This window comes from Bombus affinis, chromosome 2, assembly GCF_024516045.1.
Source record: "Bombus affinis isolate iyBomAffi1 chromosome 2, iyBomAffi1.2, whole genome shotgun sequence".
NCBI lineage: Eukaryota > Metazoa > Arthropoda > Insecta > Hymenoptera > Apidae > Bombus > Bombus affinis.
The window spans coordinates 18,413,400-18,438,038 of record NC_066345.1 but is presented as its reverse complement, the minus strand read 5'-3'; the positions used below and the strand labels follow the sequence as shown (position 1 = coordinate 18,438,038).

The window sequence follows — 24,639 nt, the reverse complement described above, 5'->3', positions numbered from 1 at the left end:
AAATTACATATACTAATAAGAATAGCGAGTAATATAAAACTGATTATCCCATACTTAGTAATTACTACAATACAACGAATCTTTCATCGAATACGTAATCTTATTCTCTTATATGTAATTACATTTGAAAATGATCTCTTATATAGTTTCGTAATAACGTAAGACGAGAGTAATCTCAATTTGATAATCTCAATTTGTCGATCATTTAGTCACATTCGTTTCTGTACTATGTTCACATTTTGAATAATACATTCGTAACACAAATGGGTTAGAAACATTGCACATACATGGAAGAAAATAGATAACATGCCTGCACCTTAATATATGGATCAAGTACACGGCAAGCAAAGAAATTTCCATCAGTCGTTTCTACTATAATCCGTAGAATAACGAGAGAGAAGTTTATCCACGCATCCGGTAGCGATAGATGAAAAATCAGGATATTTTCCGCGGTTATATCGTGCTAGAGGATAAATTTCAGGTTCGAAGCTCGGCAGAATGAACAGAAAAGGGGGGAAAAAGCAAAGAGGATACTGAGACGCGCTTCGCAGGATTTGACGGAATTAATTAACCCCGTGGTATAATTAAAGTCCCGTTTCGTCGGCAGGGAGCGTTGCTACACCATGAAAGTTAAACTGACGAAGATCAAATCGTGAATCCTAGTTGCAAACTGTGCATGGTGCCCGTGCAGTCGTACAGTGAGAGAGAAAGTGAGGGAAGAAAAGAGAGAGAGAGACGGTCGGATAAAGGCAAAGGATGGAAGAGAGGAAGACGGAAAAGGGAAACAGCGAAGGACAGAGGGAAGGTCGAGGGAGAAGGAGATTTAATGGCTATAGAGAGAGAAAAGATCTTTAATTAAATTCTACCATTCTACCATTCTCAAACTGCTATGCGTTTCTCATCGAAACGTCGATAGAAAATCGAAGATTCGATGAAAGCATTGTGAAAAAAAATCCATTTCCCTACCGATAGTTACGGACGTATCTAATTGAGAACAAAATGCGTCTCGTAATAACATATTTGGCTATAATCCAAAAATCTTACATCATGCCTGGATGATCCGATTACGATGTTTATTTCGTTCTTGTAATTCATCTACCGTCAGCTTCTACCTCCGTCGTTTACTTGCGAAATTTTCGCCCCAAGTCATTTCAAGATCGTTGAGTGCGTTTTAATCTCAGCTTTTCAATTAAAAAATTAAACAAAAAGCGAGTCCTTCTGACTGAAAAAAAATGTTGTATCACAAAATGCTGTATCATAGCCTAATTTACCATTATTTAGCCTATTTAGCCTATTTAGCCTGAGATACATTAACTTTCTATTAACTAAAATCCGCTGTAACTCGAAAGCAAAATTGAGCAGGACACACGTCTATAGGAACCTTTTTTATTATTTAGATGTGCAGAGACCGTTGCCAAAACAATGCCTACTTATTCTGAGACAACTTGTATATGCTATAGTTATATATGCTATGCGAAAGTTAATAAATGTATGTATGTATATCTTTATAGTACTTCTATATGTGTACTTTATCGACATTTATTTCATCGATGTTTTTACCGTTCAAAACTTTCTTTTCAACCATTTTAAAAGGAATAGCAGAAGAGACCTTAGTTTTAACCAGATAGATGACCCGTTCTTCGTGTCTCCCCATATATCAAAGCATATATCAAAAACACAATTAAAACGCAGGCAATTGTACGTTCCCCTATTCTGATACTTTGGCGATTCTGATAGCGCATCACGGCCGGTTGGCCATCCAAACGTGTGATTTACACTTACCGCGATTTGCAGGGCGTACGCGCGTCGTGTATTACCCAGTGATTCGTCTGCGTATGCGTTGGCCGTTTGCGTATTCGGCGTCGCACCCCTAAGCGGGCGCAGGCGCGAGTCTCGCGGCGCCTTCAATTTACCGAGCGACGTCCGTCAGTTGCGCTCCGACGCCGACGACGCTGTGATCGTTTCTACTGTGCTTTGATACTTCTCCTTCGTGTCTCGTCGATCACGTAACCATGTGACCGTCGTTCTCCTCGATATTCATTCGACCATGGATGATCCATAATAATCGAGCGTAACATCTCTTTGCTATATAATACATTTTAATGGCTTACAAAGTCTAAAGCTCAGTAGCTTAGGAGAAATGCAATTTTAAAAATAATATAGATGTTCGTAAAAGAGTTTGAAAAACTTTCGGGTCAAACACGAGTCAAAACGTTACATGGAACGATGATTTTGTGCGTAGAAAAAATATGGATGATGTTTGTCGTCGTTTGCGAAAAAGATGAACAGAACTTTTCCACGCTTGCTGTCACGTGTATAACGTGAAAGGGAAATAAAAAACGGAATAAAAGTGGTACGTTTTGCGCGTATGATTACGTCGGTGCGTGATGTTATTATGTGAGACAATGCGGTGGGGTGATGGATCGTGCGATCTGTTGCGATGCAAGTTTTTCGTTCTTTTGGTTCTCGTTGGCTGCAGCGATGGATACTTGAACATTTTTATCAGCCAGGCTCAGGTTATGAAACTGTTGGGTAAGTAGCCACCTATTTTTAATTTACACGGTTCGTTGAAAAATCGGTTACTTTGGAAAGGCAAAGAAACAGAGGATAACGCTTCCTTTTTATTTAAATTTCTCTTTGAAAATTTACTTCGTACGCTTGCTATTCGATTCCACTTATTAGGTTATGATACGTGAAATACTCGATTTTATTCTATCTCTTCTTGAAATGTTCCTTTTTCTTTTTTTCCCCCAATAAATATTTTTCTCTTCGTAGATATATATTATCGTATATCATTTCAAAGCCGAGAAGCTTCTATTTCGCGCAAGATTTTAATTATTTAACATTTGGAATAAATCTTAACCGCCTTTAAATAAATATGTCATAATGTCCTTAAAACTTAAGATGTAAGCTATATATCACAACTACATGTCACATTAACTTCATTATAATTTTCAATTGTCTTATCGTTACGTTAGCTGAAAACCTAGCAACGATATATTTGAGTAGTATACGTTCAAACTGCGTATTTTTATTTAAATAGATAGTTTTGAAAATATAATTTAAAAAGTAGAGCAAAATATCGGTAAAATATCGTTTTGCCTGGCAATTATTATAGAAAGCACTATTATATCTATTTATGTATTTTTTCATATTACGTCCAATCTGTGCGCTATTGTGCAAGAGTTACACAAGAAACGAATAAAGAAATACGAACATAGAAATATCTTATGCCGTAAGCGGAGGATGAAAAGTCCTCTCGAAAAGTTATTTTCTACGAATGTCCTATTAGATTAAATGTCCAAATTAGAACTTTCAATTAAGACGAAAGTGACAACAGTGTCTCTGCTCGTTATGGGACGAATTTAAAAATACAAGAGGACTCGATGGTAGTTTGAAGAAATCTTGCGTTCGCGGCGGCCGTTAACGGATCTCGTTACAATTGTAACGTTTTGTCATCGTCGAAAGCGAAAGAAAGAGCGGAATGGACGAGGAGATGAGCAAATTAAATGCAAGCATTCTATCGACGTAGCGGCGACCATATGGTCAAAAGAATCGCGAACTCTCAATTAACTTGCCATCGATGCTGCTTCGGCAAAATCTATAGAGATAAACTAAAACTACGCTCGCAATGGGTATTATGTATCGTGAACTTTTAATTAGAATCGTTGCCCGACCGTTCGGTAACGAGTCACGACCGCGTATGATTATCGAATTAACGATAACCTTGATGAACGATGTTGAATTTAGCAGTGCGCGAATTTAACATTGCTTTAATCACATCGACTCCTCCTGGTCCGGCATTTTTAATGGAATGCCAAGCAGCGTCGGGAAAACTGTCATAAACTCGTTTATCAGAGGAAGCGTAATGAAAATTGTGTTACAATCAGGAGTGAAACAATCCTGTATGAAAGACTAAATTGAAATTATGGGATTGAGTTCGCCTTGCAGGCTTTTATCGTATAACTGTATCTTTTTAAAAAATAGTTTAGCCTAGATTATAACACATCGATGTGAAACGTGATGTCGTAATAATACTTTTGATATTTTCGCCGCGGATCTTAATTAAAATCGTGGTAAATGAATCCAGACACGGAAACCCAATTTTTAATTCTAACGGAATTCTAAATAGTTTCTATTCGATAAAAAATGGGTTTTCTCTTTTAAATCAATGTTATCGTTGTATCTAATACTTATATAGAAATATAAATAATTATAAATACATTTTGATGATGTTCATTACACGATTACTATTACGAAACTGAAATCAATGAAACTGTAGAAGAAAGAAATATATCGATCGAGTTATTTCTTACCATGATCGGATGCTTTAATTTCTATTTAAAACAAACTATATTTTTATAACGCGAGAGAATAACACGGTATCTGGTGATCCCGAGGAAAGACGATAAAGTAATTTGTTAAAGTTATTTCGCGATCCTACTTCTATCGAAAGAAAAATTTATTACGAAACGATCTGACGATGAGAATAAGACAGTTAAAACATTTTTTTCTAAATAATTTGCCGAAAGTTAACTTTGTTCGTAACGAATCATCGTGACGTCGTTTAAATGTCAAGCGTTAAATTGCATTTGAATTAGAGAATTTCTCGTTTCCTCATTTTTCTGCGGCAGTTTGATTTACGACGCCGGTCGTAGAACATACGTTCCAGCCATTTTCCTTCAATTTAAGACCATTCCAAACTTCGTTTCCCACGCTTTCTTCGAAGTGCAGGTAAATCACACTAGGAGTCGGTGAGCTGCGTGGAATACACGGTGGGATCTGCGGTAGGAGGCGTTCGTTTTTGATGGTCAGCTACGCGCACACAGCAGAGACCTGTGTATCGTGCCGTACGTACTTAGTCTCTATTCCATTCGATATCACTTTACGGTTCCATGATTCATACGCCTCTATCTGGCTGAACGTAGCGAGCCTATGTATACACAGCTTGGACGCGTCACTTTTCTGCTAGCGGAAAAGAGGAAAAAGTGGAATAGCTGTATTTACGAGCGAGCAGCCGTTCGTGACTCTTCGAAAATCGAGCCAATCCCAGTGTCGCGTCGCGTCGCGTCGCGTCGCTCAAAATGGCTCCATCGCTCATTTCTGGTGTCAATGGTCTTACGGTCGGATATCTGTGTGCTTTTCCACGGTTTTGCGTTAACACCGATACGTCGTTATCCAACGGTTAATAGAGGCAGTTGGATGTAAATCGAAGCGAGTGCTACGAATTTGAGCGTGTCTGACTGATATCGTTGAGCCATATCAGGTAAATTATACAAAATTGCTCCCAACTTCTTCGGCTTCTTTCATATTTAAATTTTGAATTAAAAATGAAAATAACATCTCCATACTTCACAAAGCACGTTGATAAAGATATTCTTTTTTACTCGATAACGTCATTGTTCCTGAAATATAGTCGTTTAGCACAAAGTCCGTGTTACGTTGTCGAAAATCAGGAAAATAACCGAGGCAAGAGAAACTGTTATTTCATGCTTCGTAGTTATAAAATTTGTCGAGCCTCGCCAAGTCTTCGTCTCCTCGAAACAATTTCCCTTGAAAGAAAAAAAGGAAAGTCACCTCTTACTCGAATCTACGACGTTGAACGTCTCAAGTTGTTCGAAGCTACGTTGGCATCGACCAAGGTATTCAGGTGTCGCAAATACTTGGCTCAAACTTATCAGTCGTCGGCTCGACAAAAGTACGGCCGCACCACGGCTCCTACGGAGCATAAAACCGTGGGCTGTCATCTTGAAAAATGTCTGATACGGGACGATGCAACTTTAAACCGTTAGTCTTCGTCGGCTGGCTAGCCGTGGTGCAAGGATCTCGAAACATCGCCGAACGAAACGACGTGTAACCATGGTGCCGCTACGTCGTCGGAAAGAATGGTGGCTTTAGAGTCGATTTCTCAGCCAGCTAAGCACCCGTGGAACCTAACGGACGACGTAATCCTCGTCAGATCTTGAATCCTTCCGGCCCTCGTCCCCGCTTCCACTTGACCTCCGTAAACGTGCAAGCTGCGGGGAGAAGAAAGAGAAAGGGTTGATCGCGTCGTGCGAGTTGCGACCCACCGGGGGCGCGTTTAGTCGCCCGGGCTCTCGAAAGTCACTTAACTTAGATTGCACGAACGAAATGACTTTAGTTTCCCCGGAAAACTTCGTTTCGCTGGCGGAGCATTGCTCGAAAGCACCGAAAAAAGGAGGTAAAAGCGAAGACGAGCAAGAATGCACGGTGACAGAGAGCGAAAGGTAACTGGAGAGAGGGCGGCGAAGTAGTAGCATCGACGAACAAAGCGCAAGTGGAAGAGAGACAGACGTGCGCAGACAGAAGATTCGCTCTAGCCTGAAGCAGACAGCCCTGCTCGAGCACGGAAATACAAGTACATCATTGGCTGACGCCTCTCATCGTGCGAACTCGGCACGTATTCCGGAGAAAGTTTCAAACATTTATACAGGGTACGCCTGCCGTTCGATGGAGGACTCGCAGCGTACTGTGGTTATACAGATGGAGCACAAGGACTATTGCGAAGCTGCTCTGCGTTTCAGCGAAGCTAGTTAGAGAATCGAAAAAGTAAGTTTTCAACTGTGAAACGGGCACAAGCGTGGAAACGCCACCGAATTGAAAGTTACTCGCCGGATGTTCCGTGTTAAACGGATACCTTATTACAGGTATTTCACACTTATTTTAAGGTGAACGAAACTGAACGAAATTTTAAGGTGAACTGAACTACGACGATGAAACGCGAGATTCTACATTTTTTAATACGAACACGAGGAACTTATTAAACGTATATTATTATAATACATTATACTCTTTAAATATTTTCAGGTAAAATTATAATATCGCAGAAGCAGCGAAATATTTTTTAAATATTTTGAAACTCTTAATGCATTAATATACAGATTTTGTTCATGGTCGAACCGATGCTTCGTGATAGTTTTCGTAGTAGCCTTGGTAGTAGCCTTCGTAATAGCCTTTCAAATTACGCATGTTTTACGCATTTTACGTATTTTAAATTATACGCGTTTTCATCTATGTATTTGTAATTTATAACAATTTCTTATTTATTAACAAGATACCTAATGTTTTCTCGATAAGAAGTTTCTGGTGTCGTTACAAAAAAGAACGCACTGCCGTTTCCACGATTCGAAAATTATTCAAACTTTTCTCATCTAAACTACATTGTAATGAATGAAGTTGAAATCTATCAGTGGCAAACCCAGCGAATACGGCGGACGGGAAATTATGTTCCCCTGCGATTCCAATATCTTTTTTACGTTACTATCGCTGCATGTAATAGTACCATGTTATCACAGATACGTGGGTAGGGTATTTTTCCGATTGATTGGCAATACCTTCTTTATTTTTTGTCGATGGAGATGAAATTTGCATTTATCGCTACTTGAAACAAATAGATAACCTTTAAACGCGTGGCTTCCCAAATAATATAATAAAGCAATAACGTAGTAAATGAAATACTTAATAATAATTGCTATATCTGAATAGCATTTTCAAATCCGTTTAGAGTTTTATGCTGCTTTCTTCTATTTATGCAATAACTTCTGCGATAACTTACGCAATAACTAGCCGTTGCAAATAAGTTAGCAGTGAATTACTTTGCACATATTCTATAACGTGCTTCTTAATATCAAACTTTTACATGCTTTTTATAATATCGATCGATCGGATATCATATCGTTGACCGATAACTACATTTCATTTTCGATGAATAATAATATGCCTTTACAAACTAAAATTGCATTTACATACATACGTAATATGCGTTTATGTACATAGATTGTGTCATAAAATCTTTTCTATAATCGGCTAAAAATACGTATTTTAATGAAAAACTGTTTGCCTGTTCTTTGTCAATTAGATACTTGTGGCAGAAATTTTCTAAATAAAATTAATAAACAAACAAGTAATCGGTATTCTTGATCGGTAGTATTTCCAAAAGAAATTACGAAATAACCTGACATAACGTATATAACACAAGTTGATACAACGTTATTATAAATATTTATTTGAATTATTTTCTACACGAATATGTGTGGGTAAAATCGACGAGTAGTTGGAATTTCTCAAGTATTCGTTAACACGATCACAAGATTAGTTTTTAATTAATCATAAAAACGAGTAATAACGCTTCTATCGGAAGAATTTTCTTTTTAAATTTTTGATTCCCATTTTAAACGTACGTACGTTCACACGTGTGATCGCACACAGGTTTATTTATGCATTTAACAAATATTATTGCAAAAAAAGGACATATCGTGTATTGATTAAATATTTGACAATATACACATGCTCTTGAAATATCTTTTATGTTTGTAATTTCGTAAATATATATTACACATTAAAGTGTATCAAACACTTTGAACGCATTTCATCGGTTACCGATCGAATAAATATTTTTCAGCGATTAATCGAAACTGGACAAAAGGGATTCCTACGTGTATGGTATATTCGGATGGCGCACGCGGTTGAACGTCCACCGTGAAGATAAGCCAGCCGCGAATAAAAAATATTGCGCATAGAGACAACGCAATAGCGAAATTTTATGGTCGCGTTTAAAATTCGTGGTCAAACAATTTTTAATTAAATCACCGACGTGGATTAAGCCGCCGCGAAGGTATATACCCGTTTATGCCCGGCAGAAATATTTTCCCAGACGGTACAACCTCTGTGACGGTCGACTTGCGCGCGGCATTCAACCTTTTGGCAAATTATTCGCCGACTAAAGCTCGCTACGCGTCCGGAGAAACAGCCGGTCGAACACTTTCAAATTACCGGGTCCTGGAATTGATTTTTAATTTGCTGCCAGACACGACGGTGCGTGCAGCGCAATCGGTTTCAGTGTGTTTGCTTCGTCTGGACCGCGAAACAAACCGACCGACAAACAGTCGGCAACGTGTTCATTCTCGTTGACTGTCGGGCCAAGCTCGTAAAACAACTCCCGTTGATATTTCGCTACGACCTCTGTCAGTGGAAACGACAAGGGGAAAATCACTTATTCCAGAAGAACGCGTTTGATGGAAAATCGTGCGACAGTTCTTACTCTTTGAAAATGTTCCGCAAGCTCCTATACGCGAACATTATTCCGCTTTTCCAAAGTCATTTTCTAATTTTAAATGTGATTTTTTTTACGGAAATTAAGGAAGTCAATTTTCTTATTTCATTATCTCAAATGTAACGTATAAATTAGTATTCTAGAGTTATTAACGACCGATTGACACGGATTTTTGTACCGATAATAATAAATTTATCGTGCGTATTTACTTATTGATCGTTAAAAGTAAAGGGAGAAGAAAAAATTGTACATATTGTTCTTAAAAATAAGTTTGCATACGTGCTATTTCGTCTTATTCCTTTCGTATGATTTTCTATTCGTGTCACACGTTCGGAATGTAGCAACGTGTTTCGAGAAACGTAGTTATTAAAATAAAATGTTACACCCTTTGTCCCTTCCATAGTGTTTCTAACGATACAATATTATTTTAGATTGAGAATAAGAGAAATAAACATGATGCCGCCTGACAATTAATAGAATAAAGTTTTGCAATATCTTGTAAACGACGAGTTTGTTCGATTATTTTAATGTTTTTGTTCGAGTACGCGTGACTCTATTTTAATGGTAAAACGTAAGTTGTTTTTTTCTGGTGTATCGTCAGATTTGGAACAAAACTGAACTTTCTTACTATCGAATATTATTAACTATGCGAGGCATACCGTGTCAATTTTATACCGAATTGACCAACTTTCTATAGAATGTACACGTAGTTTCGCTGCTATTCCAAACTCGGCAAGTTTAACCCCTTTGAACAGTAGACGGAACATTAAATGGAAAGCCACCTATGATGTCGCTTTCTATACAAGTGACTGATTTATACAGCGGTGGTCGAGAAATATTAAGGCACTCCTGAATAAATTAACTATATAATTAACTATATAATTGTAACGTCCATTTAATTCAAGTAAACATAAAGCACGAAGAACTTTTACCTTTTCAATTGTCCATACAGTTGTAAATCATCTACGCGTAACTTACACTTGTCATTGATGTCACTTTTGGTATCGGAAGATTTAAACAACTTACAAAATCTTTGCGCCATGTGGAAACTGCGACTAATATTAAACGAAAAATTGAAAAACGAAAAAGTCTTTTCTTCTGCGTATTTGTGATTGAAACAAAGCTCGATGAAAACTTACATGTTCAATAGTCCATATGAAATATGCGGCTCGATGCCAAGGGATTAAAAATTCAATCGCAAAACACAATGGAAATTAATACAGCTTTTATACTCGTTTTATTTTCCGATATTTCATTTGTTTATGTTAAACGTATTTACGTTCTGTTACAGCGTTGAAGGGGTAAATGATGAAAAAGTTCGTTATGGCAAAAGTTTGTCAAATCGTTTGCACATGTGGTCAATTTTGAATTTCTCAGACTCGAGCATTAAACTTCATTTCATCTAGTATTTCGAGTACAAGTATTTGGAAAAATGTTCAAAGTATTCCGATTGATAGTTTCTTATAAGGTTCTCGAGGTTTAATATTTTTGTCCCGAGTTTATGTGCCGAACAATTCTTTGAAATCCAGTAACTTGATTTTCACCACCTTTACCTACCTTTACCTAAATTCAGGACGCCCTTATTAGAAATCACGTAAAAACAGAATCTGACTACTTACTCCAACAACTTACTGTTAACAGGTAAATTGTAATTTTATCAGGCAATCTGTAAAGAGAATATATATGGACGTTTGTCCCGTATTTACTACGCAACAATTGAGAATCGACTAAGAATAAACTACTAATGTTTCTATATCGCATCTGTGCCATGTTTCGTCGCATGGTTTTCGCGTACGAGTGACCAACGATAGACGATATACTCGATTCCAGGAGCAATTACCTTTTTGCGTCACCTCCGCGGTGTCTTCCCAATGTCCATTTCGTTCGCCGCGATCGAGATAAATGTCGATCGATGGAGTTTGAGAGAAGGACCCGAACATCAGGTTGTCCGTACTTATCGTTCTTGAACGATGCTAGACGAACGATAGGCTTAGGAATTCGATTCTCGATCGACGACGTAGATGTGTCGGAGGGATGATTAATCATTCGGTGTGTTAAAAAAAATATTGGTAAAAAGCTTTCCTCGTCGGTGGATGAGTGAGTGCGGGGAGGTGGATAGAAGCGCGACGTTTCGGCCCTATCAATTTCCACGAGTACACAGAGCTGCAAGGAACGTTAGCCAAATTGCAGCAGTTTGCCGACGGGTAGATCCGGCCAGACGATAACGTAAACCGCCATGGTTTATGGCTGAGCGATCTGCCGTGTCTCGTGTTTGTGCACACGCACGGTTGAATGCGTGCGAATACGCGTTTGTACCTGTAGATTCACATATTCCGTCGATATGTGCATAAATACAGGACATACGTAGACACAAGTGCAAATACATTATGTATTGATACAGCCGCTGGCTCGGTGGAGCCGCGCGATTGATACGCTTACACACGGGATACGTTGTCGTCTTAAATAAGCTACGAGGAATCTGCAGGTAAAGATTTACAGTTTATCCCGAGCACACTGCGGTCGACTAGGAATTATCGTTACTAAGTATATCGTACATCGGTACCTTGTTTTGGTATTATCGTACACTGTATGCGGTATAATAAACGAAAATATTTAAATATCTATTTATATGGATATTGTATTACGCGTGTATGATAGTTGGTAATTGACTGAAAATGAAGCAAAGAACATGTAATTTCCGCACTTCCGATAATTCGTTTCGGTTATCAAACAACTACTTGGGATAAATAATTTAATCCTATTAAGTTCAATCATATTAATGTAGTTATTTATTACCGTTATTCAATCACAATTATATCGGATTTAATCTACGATATTGTCACGTTTACATGCATTCGGAATAATTCATGTAATAATACCAGATTTCTAATTAATTGTCTGTCGTAAAGTGGCGTCCCAAAGTGCCATTAAACGTAATATGTACAATTAAGTACAAATATTCTCTGACAGTTGCAGCATAAAAATGGAATCTTTGTTGGAGGAGATAAAATTTCATAGAATCTGTGTTAATAGTAGGTTCCCATATATTATTATTGTTTATCGCGTTAAGTTTAAAATAAAATTTTAAATTGAATAGTTTATTGTAATTATAGCTTATGTTTTTTTTTAACGGAGCAAAGAAACCATCTACTAAAAATATTAATTTTTTGTAACCTTTTTAAATTCTTCGTCAATTTTGAAAGTTCTTTTTACAAGAATTACCTATCTATCTATCTATATATATATATACTGTTTTACTTTGTTTACATTTAAGAGATTGTCAATATTTTGATTAAAAGAATCGTAGAATCGGGCGTCCACTTTGGGGAATATTTAACGGGGATCTAATTGTTATAAATTCTTTGAATTTATTTATTTATTTATTTATTGAAAATGTTATACAAATAATTGACATCGATTTGATAGTATCAAAAAGTAGTTTCTTTGAAATTCCTGGCATCGATTGTACAACTTCAAATCGTTAACTCGAATCTCTAACTTTGATTCGTCCTTTTCGAGATTTATACAAACACCACTGACAAGCATTGTTATGACTTTGTAGCCGGTAGAGAAGCCGAGAAACATAAATAATTCGTAGAAAGAAGAAAATATTTTGCAAGAATGTACCGATTTGTAATCGGCGAGCGTTATTTCACTATTGTCTTACAGTGTCGGACGCGGAATGGGAAGAATTAATTTGACAGCGCAACGTCGTTCTTTATCTCGTCGTCGTTCTTCGACGAATTTCATCGCGTGATGTACTCGCGCCGTAAATAACGCGATAGAACGCGCGTAGCTTGGTCGAAACGTTCGTTTTCTGCATTGGTCCGCAAGACTGAAGAAAACGGTGTACAAAACCGAACAATGAAAAAAGAGAGTTGCAATTGTGCCGATACGAATGAAAGGACAGGCGGATTTGCAGGTATATAATGGTAATGGGTGGGAAGGAGGCTGGATTTCACGAAATATACGATGATCGATGGGCAACGAACGTGACGAAGCTTCCTCCGCGCTGTCCACTTGACGCTGAATGCAGTGGTTGCGCGTGTAAGAGGATGCGTCGCGATTAATACGTCGACCGGCAAGTATGCAGGTGATTTGCAATCCAATCGACGAACGTCGACCATCGGCCGCCATCGGGCTGGTTTACATGGGAAATTTATATACGGACAAACACGAACGCGTTCGCGATACACGAGCTTCCATATCCGTGATTCCGTACATATTTACACGTGTCTCGCATCGACGAGCGCGCGTGATTTACGCAAACACTCGCGAGAACGGAAGACGCGTCAAAATTTATTCTCCCCTCGGATCATCGATCCGTCGATGAAACGAGTTAAGCCTCGCGATCGCCTATTTGCACGGCAAATTAATATATGTTCATCAGCCGTTTCTCTGTTTGCCGGGACAATTTCGTTGCCCGGAGTACGAACGGGTTATATTTGTGAAGTGCAGTCGTTTCACCCGCTACCAACCATGCCCACAGCCACGTCGCACCGCATCGCGCGGCGCCATCCAGTTCCGCGCCGTTTCGGGAATATCGCGCGGAGATGCGCGAACACGAGAATAATATAAATCTCGGCGAATATAAACTATACGGATGTCGACACGAGCAAACACGAAAATTATCCAAGTTATTTTAATCGTTCAAAATATTATTCTCCCTCGAAGCATGTAGATATATCGCGAAGAATTCACGGTGGACGCGTCTAGCCGACGCGTTTGTGCGGAAAAATACGATTTATCTGATTCGCAGAGGCATTCCAATCCAGCTAACTGTTCGCATTACTCTTGAGTAGTTGCATCGTTCCCGTTCGAATACATTAGGAACCGGAGGATCAATAAACCCCCTAATGGCGAGCAAAATGGTATTAGGGATTTTCCTTTAATCCGCAAGCCTGACCTCGTCGCTGTTAAAACGTCTAGCCAACAGCGCATAGTTTTCTCCTAATAGTCTGAAATACTTTCCTTGATTGTTTCATCCGATACCGTTAATTTCGCAAATTGTATCAATTATAATTATAATAGTACATAGCTTTTCCTACTTTTCCTACGCTTACCCGATTATATCTTTCCCAAAAGACAAAGTTTGATTTCAAATTTTCGACATTAATATCCTACTATAATACACATTATTCGCAATCGAATAACATCAAGCTTACTCGACATTTTTAGGACCATCGATCGAACCGAGGTGCCGTCGGTTTACGTGTGACATATGGTACGTGCCAAATGCATGGTGCACGAATAACGTCCATAGTGGTTTAGCACGTTTGCACATAAATATGTAGGTATGTGCGTATTAGCGATATAGCAATGAGAAAATAAAAGGAAAAGGCAGACGGATTTAGATAAATTTTAAGCATATAGTGAAAAGGATTATGAAAATTGCTATCACGGAATGCTCTAGTATCTTAGAACGATACATCGATATAAGCTTATCAAACTTATATTTCCCTAAAAAAAAAAAAAAACATAAAATACTAGACGAGTGAGAAAATTCTGTTGGTTTTACGTAATAAAACGATGGAAATCCGAAGAATCAGAAACACGTCAACCGATCATCATTTCAAATGTGAACATTTCAAATCTAGGAAGATGCTTTTAATATCGTCGTTTGTCTCCCATGTATCTGCATATTTTCCATTTAATCCTACAACATTTTCCCACCTATCTCTAATTAATCGATTAACAGATTAATCCGATTAATTATCGAACTAATTAATCGTCGCAGCTTTGGCAATTAAGTTCGTCGGTGTTTAGATTCAATTTAACCTGTTTGACGCGTTCCTCGTTTGTAAGCATTCGGCCATTTAATTACAGTTGATAATTTACTTTCAGAAATTTACTTCGACATTGCATAAACTGTTCATTTCTACGGTATCGTAAGATGTATTACGCAGATCATACGTATTAGACCACCTACTCGCTTTACTTATCGAAGACCTAACAAATTTTACTTTATTTGGTAATACGTACTTTACATTATAGGACAAAATATGAAGCAAATGAAACGACGGACATATAATAAAACAACCAGAAAATGAAAGCAGTGGAAAGCATTGAATTTATACTAAATATCGGAAGATATGCTTATATCTTTATACTTATTGTCGGCAGCGTATATTGTCGACCAATTTTATGTACAAAATAATGATAATAGCGCCGCGTGAGATAGTATTAACAAGGCGATAGGGAACCACCGATATTGCATCGATACGACGTGTGCTAATATCGATACATGTATCGTTAAGTATACGTATGTACATATTGCAATTATGATTGGATATCCTTTGTGTACCTAATACAGATTGGCTACAATATAGCACATTTGTGCAACGTGGCTATGTACGAGTGTACGAAGTACACGCGTGTGTGAAACGTCTTGAATAGGATTTGCAGTTAGGATTGAAATCTATTTCCATGACACAGATAGAACTTCTCCTATTTCTATACGATACGTACACGTATACATGTACGGCATAGATTTACCTATTTCAGATATAATAATTTTCATATAGCCTATTTTACGTTGTTATATTCGATTAAAATCAAAAGAAAGTTGGTAACGAATCCTTAACGAAAGTTGGTAAACGGTATTTTATAACATAAAATATATAGTTTTAAAGAGAGTAATAATTCTTAAGAAATTTGTCGATTTAACCTATTTTTTTCGCAAGTACTCAATGATATTTATGTAAGGATTTATGTGTATGTCTTATATATTAACTTACTTACTTGTTTACTTTTATACTGTACTGTTCTCTGTCATTGCATCGTTACATTGTCACAAAACAATTCAGAATATTCGTTCAGGTTATTAATTTTATTAAAGTTACTGAAATGAAAAAAGTTTGAAATCATTGTGTCACAAACTGCTCCAAGCTTACTCCAAGAACCCTTTTCTACGATAAAAACGAAATCAAAAATGTATAAAAACGAAGCTTTCCCGGTATTAAAAATTCTCCAAACTATTCGGTCGAGAGAAGGGAGTAATATGTACGCAGAGCATAAAATATTTTCCGTTATTCATCGATCTCTGTAATAATAACGGGAGAAAACTGTAAATGCTTCTCGTGCCAGTCGTAAACGGAACGTAAGTAAGTAAAAAATACCGGTTAAAAAAGGGATGCGTTGTGCCGAGCAAATAGCGTTCGTTCGCATTCATGACGTTTCGACGCGCGCAATTTTTACCTGGAACATTTTTTCACGCAACGTTACGTTTGCTCGGTCGCGCACGTAAAGTATTTCAACGTGCACGATGCAAACTAGCGCGCCTATACAAATGGAGCGACGAAGTACTCTGGTTGGTAAAATATTAGACTTGCCGCGCTCGCAAAGTGGTCGAGCTATAATGCTCGTACAAACAAGGACGGTGGTGGGCCTAGAGGATAACGACGATGACAGGGAAATGTCGTGTTTCGAAAAAGAACCGTGTGTTTCCTGGGACGAATGGAAATCAGAATGCGTAGAAAATCGTCGTATGGCCATGCGGCGTGCGCCTGCGTCATATTGCGAAACGGTCGTACCTGTCGAACTCTATCGTCGTATAAAATCGGCCTGCAGGCGTAATACCCGTTCCGCTGCATCCAGTGGAAATTGCTCGTGATCCTCCGACACTTTTTATGTTTCCACCCCTCTACACTCGCTCGTTCGTTCTGGCTTTTTTCTTCGCTGCCGTTGTCTTTTTCTGTCGTTTCGCGAGAATCTTCCGTCTAATACCATGTACTTTATCGTTTTCAGTTGAGCTACTACCGATGTAGCTGGTTCGCTAAAAAATTCATTAGGTGGATAACGCGCCCGTTTTACTTCTTATTTCACTCGTAGCGCGGGTGATTCTCGTAGAACAAATGAACTTTTGATAGTCCGTTAAAAATAATTCTGGTTTTTAGAAACAAAGTATATCGTCGTTTTTGAAACGATACCAATCGTTTAACCTTTTGGCTCTGTAACAAAACGATCGAAAATTTAGAACGTAGAATTTTGAAAATAATTACCTCTTTAGCCATCCGTTTGCTGTATATTTTTCATACCGAATACAAATAATACGTACATAACGATTGCGTCATTTAATGGCACGTTCGAGTATCTCTCAGGGTATACTGTTAATGAGTTAATCGTTCTCTATCGATAACTGTCTATTCTCTTTATATCTGACGCGTATTGATTCTCTAATTATACATATTACTGTATCGATGCAATATTATTGGGTTTCGAATCATTGTAACTGACTAGTTTCTAACATCGAAATCTGCATGCGGTATTTCTAACGCAGTTTTATACGGACAGTACGTGCGGTGGTGTTGACCAAGGGTACAAAACCATTATTTCACTAACATTAGCGCAGTTTTTGTTAAGCTAGAGTGCGATGGAAATGCAGTAGCGAACGAGCCCTTCATCATTCTATTCGTGACTGTTTTCTGAGTTATATCGGAAACAAAATAACAAGTGACACGCTGTATTAAACATCAAATTTCTCATACATATCACACGTAAACGAGTTATTAATACAAATTTCCTTATTATTATTATTATTATTATTATTTGTAATATTATTTATAACGCAACGTTATAAATTTTGATATTTTGGTATCTTGTTAATAACATTTTTGGTAGAATTTTGCGGTATAATTGCATTAAAAGAGATTGAAAATTTATTACAGTTTCTCTGGTAGGTAGCTAATAAATACTGTCATTAGTTGTGCGAAGCAACGATGCGATGAATATACGCGTTGATACACCATACCATGTCGAATGCAATTTAAAACGAACGGCGCGGGTGTTAATTATAATTTCTGGCAACTCGATGACTTTCTATAAATCGCCAGTTTGAAACAGGCCTCTGCAGCGCATTTTTGCTGATCGAAAATGCATCGTGGAAAAGCTCGACACGTCTGGGAAAATAAATAATTGAGCGCTTCGAATGAATATTCAATAGGCGACTCGTATTTACCGTTTATTGCTGACACGCAGATCGTCCACGATATCGATTTTCTGTATTGGTTACGATAATCGATAATCCGTATGTGACTACTACGAGATATTAGAAATTTTATTTATTAGAAGTTAACATTAGGCTTATGAATCTCCATTACGTACATAGGTAGTAGGCGATACTGACAAAAGTGGGAAATTGTATGCGGCGAAGGTATTCGCGCGTGGATTGGGCAGATGTATCAATAAGCGAGCAGGGTGTTGCCGTGCGATAAATCCGGCGTCAAGAGTCAGAGATACGGAATAGAAGGGAATCGTGGAGAGAATCGTAGAAGTGGTAGGTGCATCGTCGGCTGCAGTTGGCAGGATAACGGTGTAGGAAGAGGGGAAGGAAAGCGAGAAGTTCTTGACGTCTGCGCGAGGATCCTTTCGACGCAAATCCAATTCGACAAGCCTCGTACGTAACCTGCAACGCGTCGTCAAGGAAATAAATCCAGTGACGAGTGTCTAAAGCAGGATTCCGCTTAGAACAGGCGGCAACTTGCCGAGACTTATGAGAAAGCATCTATCGTCGTTAATGCAGAAAGCACAAAGGAAGGGAAACGTTCGATTTGCTGCCATGGAGAAATTGACGAAAGTTTATTCTTCGCTTGGTTATGTCTTAGATTTGTAGCTATTGTTAGAGTTTTGTACGAGGGGATACTGTACAAGTCACGTTCCGAGGCTAAATCAAGCTGAACAACATATTCGAAGCGACCGATCGTAGATTCGTTAAGGGGAGGGTAACGATCGAATTTGCGATAAAATATCAGAGGCATCGAGAGTGAAGGTGGATTAACCGAATAATTCGCTATCTAAAATAAATACGAACGTAAAATATTCGGTACGACCTAATTCCGATTTAGAAAGAATAGTTTTACTTTACAAAATTACTACTCCGCTTTTGTACGATTGCACGATGATTTTGTACTTTTTACGACGTGTAATACAATTTATTGCAGTGAATCGATGCGATAAACTCACATTCGAAAAGGATATGCTGTAATCCATTTTTGTTCTCGATACTTTGTTTAATTCGTGGTACAAGATTTTGTTCGATTAATCACTGTACGAGCATATTGTTAGAGCATGAGCTTTCAGAGCAAAACAGACATAACAGATATAACAAATATATTTGACAACTTGGACATGGAATATTTCGTTTACGAATGCATTATTTTACTTTCTACTTGATGCTCGATAGAAACAGAAGGATAAAGCAAAGATATTTCGAAGTGAACTACTCGAGTCTTGAACTTTATAAAAGCTGTAGACGTTGACGATGTTACTCGGATAATGCAACGCATCTCTACGTACGTAGAAACGACGCCACATATTATAACTTACGATTAAGCTATGCGAAAAGCATAAAAAAACGTAGCTGGAAAACTTGCAAGTATCTATCTACATACCTCTATAGAGAATAATTTTAGCAACTAGGTCAGACTATATAAAGTTTCGTACTTGTGACCAAGTTCTGCTACGTTATGGCATAAGGCGTATCCGCGTACTTACAAAGCACAATTAAAATCATATGACTTCCTTTACGTAAATTTATCCTTTCGATTGTTTTCTAAATGGAACGTATAAAGCGATATGTATCTTTTCTAACGTTTCAAAATCAGGTTTCCTAGTTCGACGTAATTTCTTAAATACGCATTATAAAATAAATATTTTATCGAATTTTAAATCACGTAAAATTTACGTACGATCAATTTATGACGAAATGTTTGTTTAAAGTGCATGACCATCTATGGTAAATTTGTCATAAGATATTCCAAAATGTAGTGAACGTCGTGTAACGCGTGAACGTCGCAAGAACGACGGCTGTAATTTTCAAATGGTATTTCGTTCTGTAAATTCTGCGGTAATATCCAACGTATATCTAATTATGCCGTTATATAACGCGTATGGTAACTTATTCCCACTGTTTCTACGATTATGTAAATTTGTCGTGTTTCTATTAAAAATAATATTACTTACTTTGTGTTTGAAGTTAGCTTAAACACCGGGAAAACCGTGCTACTTACGGGATGCCTCGAAAAATTTAAAAGTATAAATTTTTATATCCGGATAAATGTTCTTTCTTCATTTCGCAAGTAGATAAGATTCCCTTTTTTATCTAACCATTTTTTAAACCATCCTATATAGCAAGAAGAGAAATAATATTTCGATCGACAGAGTTAGCGACAACGAAAATGCCGTCCAATTCCGTTTCCGTCGACAATTTAACTTTCTCGGCAGAAGAAAGTTCTTGATTTCGTTGTTTCCGCGTTCCTTCGATTCGGGCGAAAAGAAATTGTTCCAGCAGTATTCGTCAATTAAAAATTCCGACTGGCTGCCGAGTTTCCCTAATTATCGCCGGTGCCACGAACGGTATGACGGGTTTCTCGATCAGCGACGGTTAATTAAGAAACCGTGGTAATCACCGACGAGTTTCGAGAACTAAGCGAACCGTCTGAAAAAGGAAGCTTTTGTACGGACGCTTACCGCTGCCTCATTGTTTTTTTTATCCATCGACCATCAACTTTCTTTGTACCATTTTTCCGTTTTCCTTTTACTTTCTTCTTCCACGTGAATCGGTAAGAGTAGGAAGGTAAAAGAAGAAAGCAAAGATGGTTTCACTAAAGCCGCTCTCTGTCTGTTGCCTATTGACGGCTATTTCCTCCAGCTAAATTGATAATTGTTCTCGCTTTTTCCTTCGTGCTTCACCCTCGCACTTTATTTGTTTGGTTTTGAAACGCGCATCCTTTCGTATGTTATTTCGCGCTAGTCAAGGATAATATCTTGTTCCGTTTCTAATATCGTTCTATCTGAACAAAGGATGATAGAAATATCGGAACATCGTGGAGGTTATTGAGTTTTAGGTGGGATATATCTGCAATGGACGCGTTCACCAAGTATCGTCGTTTAACCCTGCTACGTATTTCAAATAACGAAATATTTTTTAAAATAACGAAATATAAAATAAAAAAATTGACCTGTAAATAATTCTGTCGTGAATTATATATGTTTCTGATTTACTTTATATATTATTACTTCTTACACGATCGTTATCGGTCAAATTTCCCGTAAATGTATCGTCAAATGTCTAGTTATATATAACTGTACTGCCGTGTTCGATGCACATTATAACATGAAAGAGAACCGCGCGTTTGCTGACATTCGGTTTAGTTAGTTGAACATTACACGATCTTTCTTTCTTTCTTTCTTTCTTTGCGTAGTATGGAAAAATGGCGAACACGAACCAAATTTTTACACCGTCTTGTACAATCACGTGCGATTTTTCAACGCTTGAAGCGACGTAGTGCGGTATATTTGATCTAAATCCGGCTTAAAAATTCCTCGTCGTTTCGCGTTCGATGCTACTATCGAAGAAAGCGTAAAACTGTCGAACAAAAGAATCGCGAGAAAAGGGTTAATACGATCTCGTTTCTAGTTTCGTTGCTCGTCAGAGCTTTAATAGACCGTGAATACGCGCGAGTGGAGATTTTAATACGCGAGTGGATCAGCCCGGTGGAATCGATGTATCATCGCGTTGCAGGAAAATCCGAACGAACCACGGGCGACGATAATTGTCGCTAATTACGCTTCGTGTGTCACTTTTAAGCCGGCCGAGGACCGCAATCGTGTTTTTCCCCTCCTTCGAATAACGAGGCTCGTTAACGCGCTCCTTCTAACCAGCGATCGGAGTTTCTGTTCATCCGGTTGTGCTTGGATCGATCTAGCATCGGTGTCGTCGTGTTGATTGTGTTTCACGACTTGCACTTACCGAAACCACTCGTATCTGGCCGGTGTTCGTTGGAAGAGCAATCGAATCGGTCGTCGAACGTTGCTTCTATAGAGACGTTTAAACGAATTTCACTGTTTTCTTCGTTTCTCGTCGACGCGACGGTTCGACATAGTTATTTGAACAGGACAGCAGAGACCGGTTTAATGAATGTTTTCGTTGATGCTTGGGTACGTTGTGTAGCTGACTCTTGAAAGCCAGCTACGTACGCTCCACGATGACGAAGAAGAAGTGGTAACGATCGGAATTGGTGGTTGTGCATTTGATCGAAGGCTTTTTTATCCATTTGCTGTGTCTCGATCTTATACCGCTCTGACAGTCTCTCGACGTGCTTTTGCGCAGAATTAAATTAGAGAATTTTCTACAAAATTTCTACTTGAAATTACAAATTGGTCAAATTATTTTACAAAGGATAACTGTTCCATTTGTTCTCCGGTATTAACGCAATAAAGCACTCGAGCATTCGATCGACTCGCTGATTTTTAAAATAGAAAGAACGCACTGCGGCGAACTTTCGCCTATGAACGCGCAACGTGATTTTCTTCGTCGATAGCCTTTAAAAGTAAAATACGTGTGCTGCATCGTGGTAAGCGAGAACCAACTTATTATTATAATCTTATCTTGGTACATTTTATACGTAAACATATGTGCGTGGTTTCCACAGGGTAAAGAAATTGCTACCGATACTTGCTTTCTGATCATTTATTTTTTCGTATTCGCAAGTTGCGGTATCTGTATAATCTGATAAAACAGAATGCTGCAGAATTGCGAAAACCATTTGACGAATTACTCATTAACGGAGAAAATATATCTGTTGAAACCAATTTTTCTAGAATAATACGAAACATCTCATTATGAGAAAACTGATTCATCCTATATGTACTAGATACTTCATTAAAAATCCAATAATGCTAGAAATACGTGATCCCTTTTAATTAAAGGTAATCTGTAAGCACAGCGATATATTCTGTATAACGAAGAGAATATATATCCGATGAGAATATATGCGTCTACGTATTGAACGAAATCTGTCATATACTCGGTATTTAATATATAATCTCTACATAGTCTATATACTTCTAGTTTACTTTCTACTTCATCGAAACAGCTTCGAGTTGTTACTTTCCTATAGCGAAAGATATTCGAGTGTAACGGATCGATGCTGCGCGAATTGAGAACGAATTAAAAACATGGATATCTCAAAATTTCGCATAGAAATCTGAGACGATACACGCGGTTCCCCGAATATAAAATATCGAAACATCGTCAAGTTGTCGCTTGTAAGAGATCTTTGTCGCATGTTGCCGTCTTTCGTTCGGTGTTCTATTCAACGAGTACAACGATATTCTCATAGCCACGAAGGGCCATGAAATTTTCCCTTACATTAGTGCCGCTAAATAACAGTAACGTACGACAGAAAGCAATCCTATTACAAAGGAGGTTCCTTATTGTGGAACGCTTCCCTCAAGTTTCTCAATTAGTCACGTTCATCGCCTGCAGGCAGCTTTAATGCACGACGCTGTGCTCGAGTCGCATTTTCCATATGGGAGGACCTTTCTCGTCGCGCGCGCAGGTGTATGATAAAACATGCTGGTTCATTGTTGTCCCTGACAATCGGTTACCGTTAAATAGTCTTGCCTGTAAATACGCCAAGGCACTGAGCTTCAACCGAAAATAGATCAAACGTGGCTACGATAAAAGAGTCGTTTAGCCTTTGTTACAAATATAACGATCGTGGGCGTTTGAAATAATGAGAAAGAGAGCGTTTATGAGATTTAGAGAATACGTAATTATTACGATTTGAACCGAGATAAGTCGATCCTTGCGATACTGCTCACATTGCGCAATATCTGTTTAGATGAATAACCACTTTTTCATTTCATAACTTAATAGTAATAGAGGATTGTTACAGGAAAGAGTCAGAATTAATGCAAACTTCGTCGCGTGGGATTTAAGAGTTTGAGTCGTCAAATTTCAATTCAGACGTAGACTTATTTCATACGAAAATTGTACGAGATAGGATCTACGAGGCGTAATACGAGTCGCGTCAATGCGACCGATCTATCTTCTCCGAGTTTCTTCGAGCTCCACCTTTCTCTTCCGAGGTTGAGTAAAACGTGATCTTTTTCTACTCGGGTTTCTGAAGATGCTACCCTTCGTTAGCTTCCCCTTCTACCCTTATCAGGAAATGTTTCACAAATGCAAGGCGACCGTGAAGAATAGGCAACAAAGCGGATTTCCTCGACCCGAGTCACCAACTCCACGCGGAGTGGTTTTCTACACGGGAATGCTCTTTTCCGAAGGTTTAACAACTACGTGTTTTATGACATGCTGCTACTGACATGCTATTGACATACGTTATTTGTTATTTAGTTGGTTATCGATTTTGCAAGGGCCACAGTCGCGTCTACAGCTCTTTCGTTAGAACGGATTTTCCAATTCCTAAAACTCTGATTACGATACGATATGAGAAATTGTGCTAATTTCTGCCTCTATCGACGCTAAACAAGTTTCGAAAAGTTATTTTGAAATACATTCGAGTATCTTTTTTCGAGTCTTTATTAGACATTTTTACGATATTTCGTTGTTCTATCGAAAGAGTGGATGTTAAAATCCATAAGAGATTCGTGGCATTATTTACGAAAATTCTCGTCCCACAGGATCTGTTCGGTTTTCAACGAATCGCAATCGAAAACAGCTAAACACGGAAAGCCGGATGCGCAACTAATTAAAAGCAGCATGGAATAATTGAATATTAAGAATTCTGCTTGACAAACCGGTAAGTGGCTGAGTGAGATAG

At 38.2% G+C, this 24,639-nt stretch overlaps 1 protein-coding gene across 3 annotated transcripts in view; it reads left to right on the top strand.

The window, feature by feature from the left end:
* The first annotated feature begins 1,917 nt into the window (after positions 1-1,917).
* LOC126928801 (tyrosine-protein kinase Drl-like) overlaps positions 1,918-24,639 on the top strand; it is a 102,646-nt gene continuing 79,924 nt past the window's right edge. The window contains exons 1-2 of one of the 3 annotated variants that reach the window (XM_050744613.1): positions 2,475-2,532; positions 14,252-14,297. Coding sequence is in view for 1 of the 3 variants with exons in the window: in XM_050744611.1 (XP_050600568.1) it covers positions 2,388-2,532 (145 nt within the window). In the remaining 2 variants the exon portion in view is untranslated. Of the gene's footprint in view, positions 2,533-14,251; positions 14,298-24,639 lie in introns of all 3 variants that reach the window. The other 2 variants (XM_050744611.1, XM_050744614.1) reach the window with 2 other exon arrangements.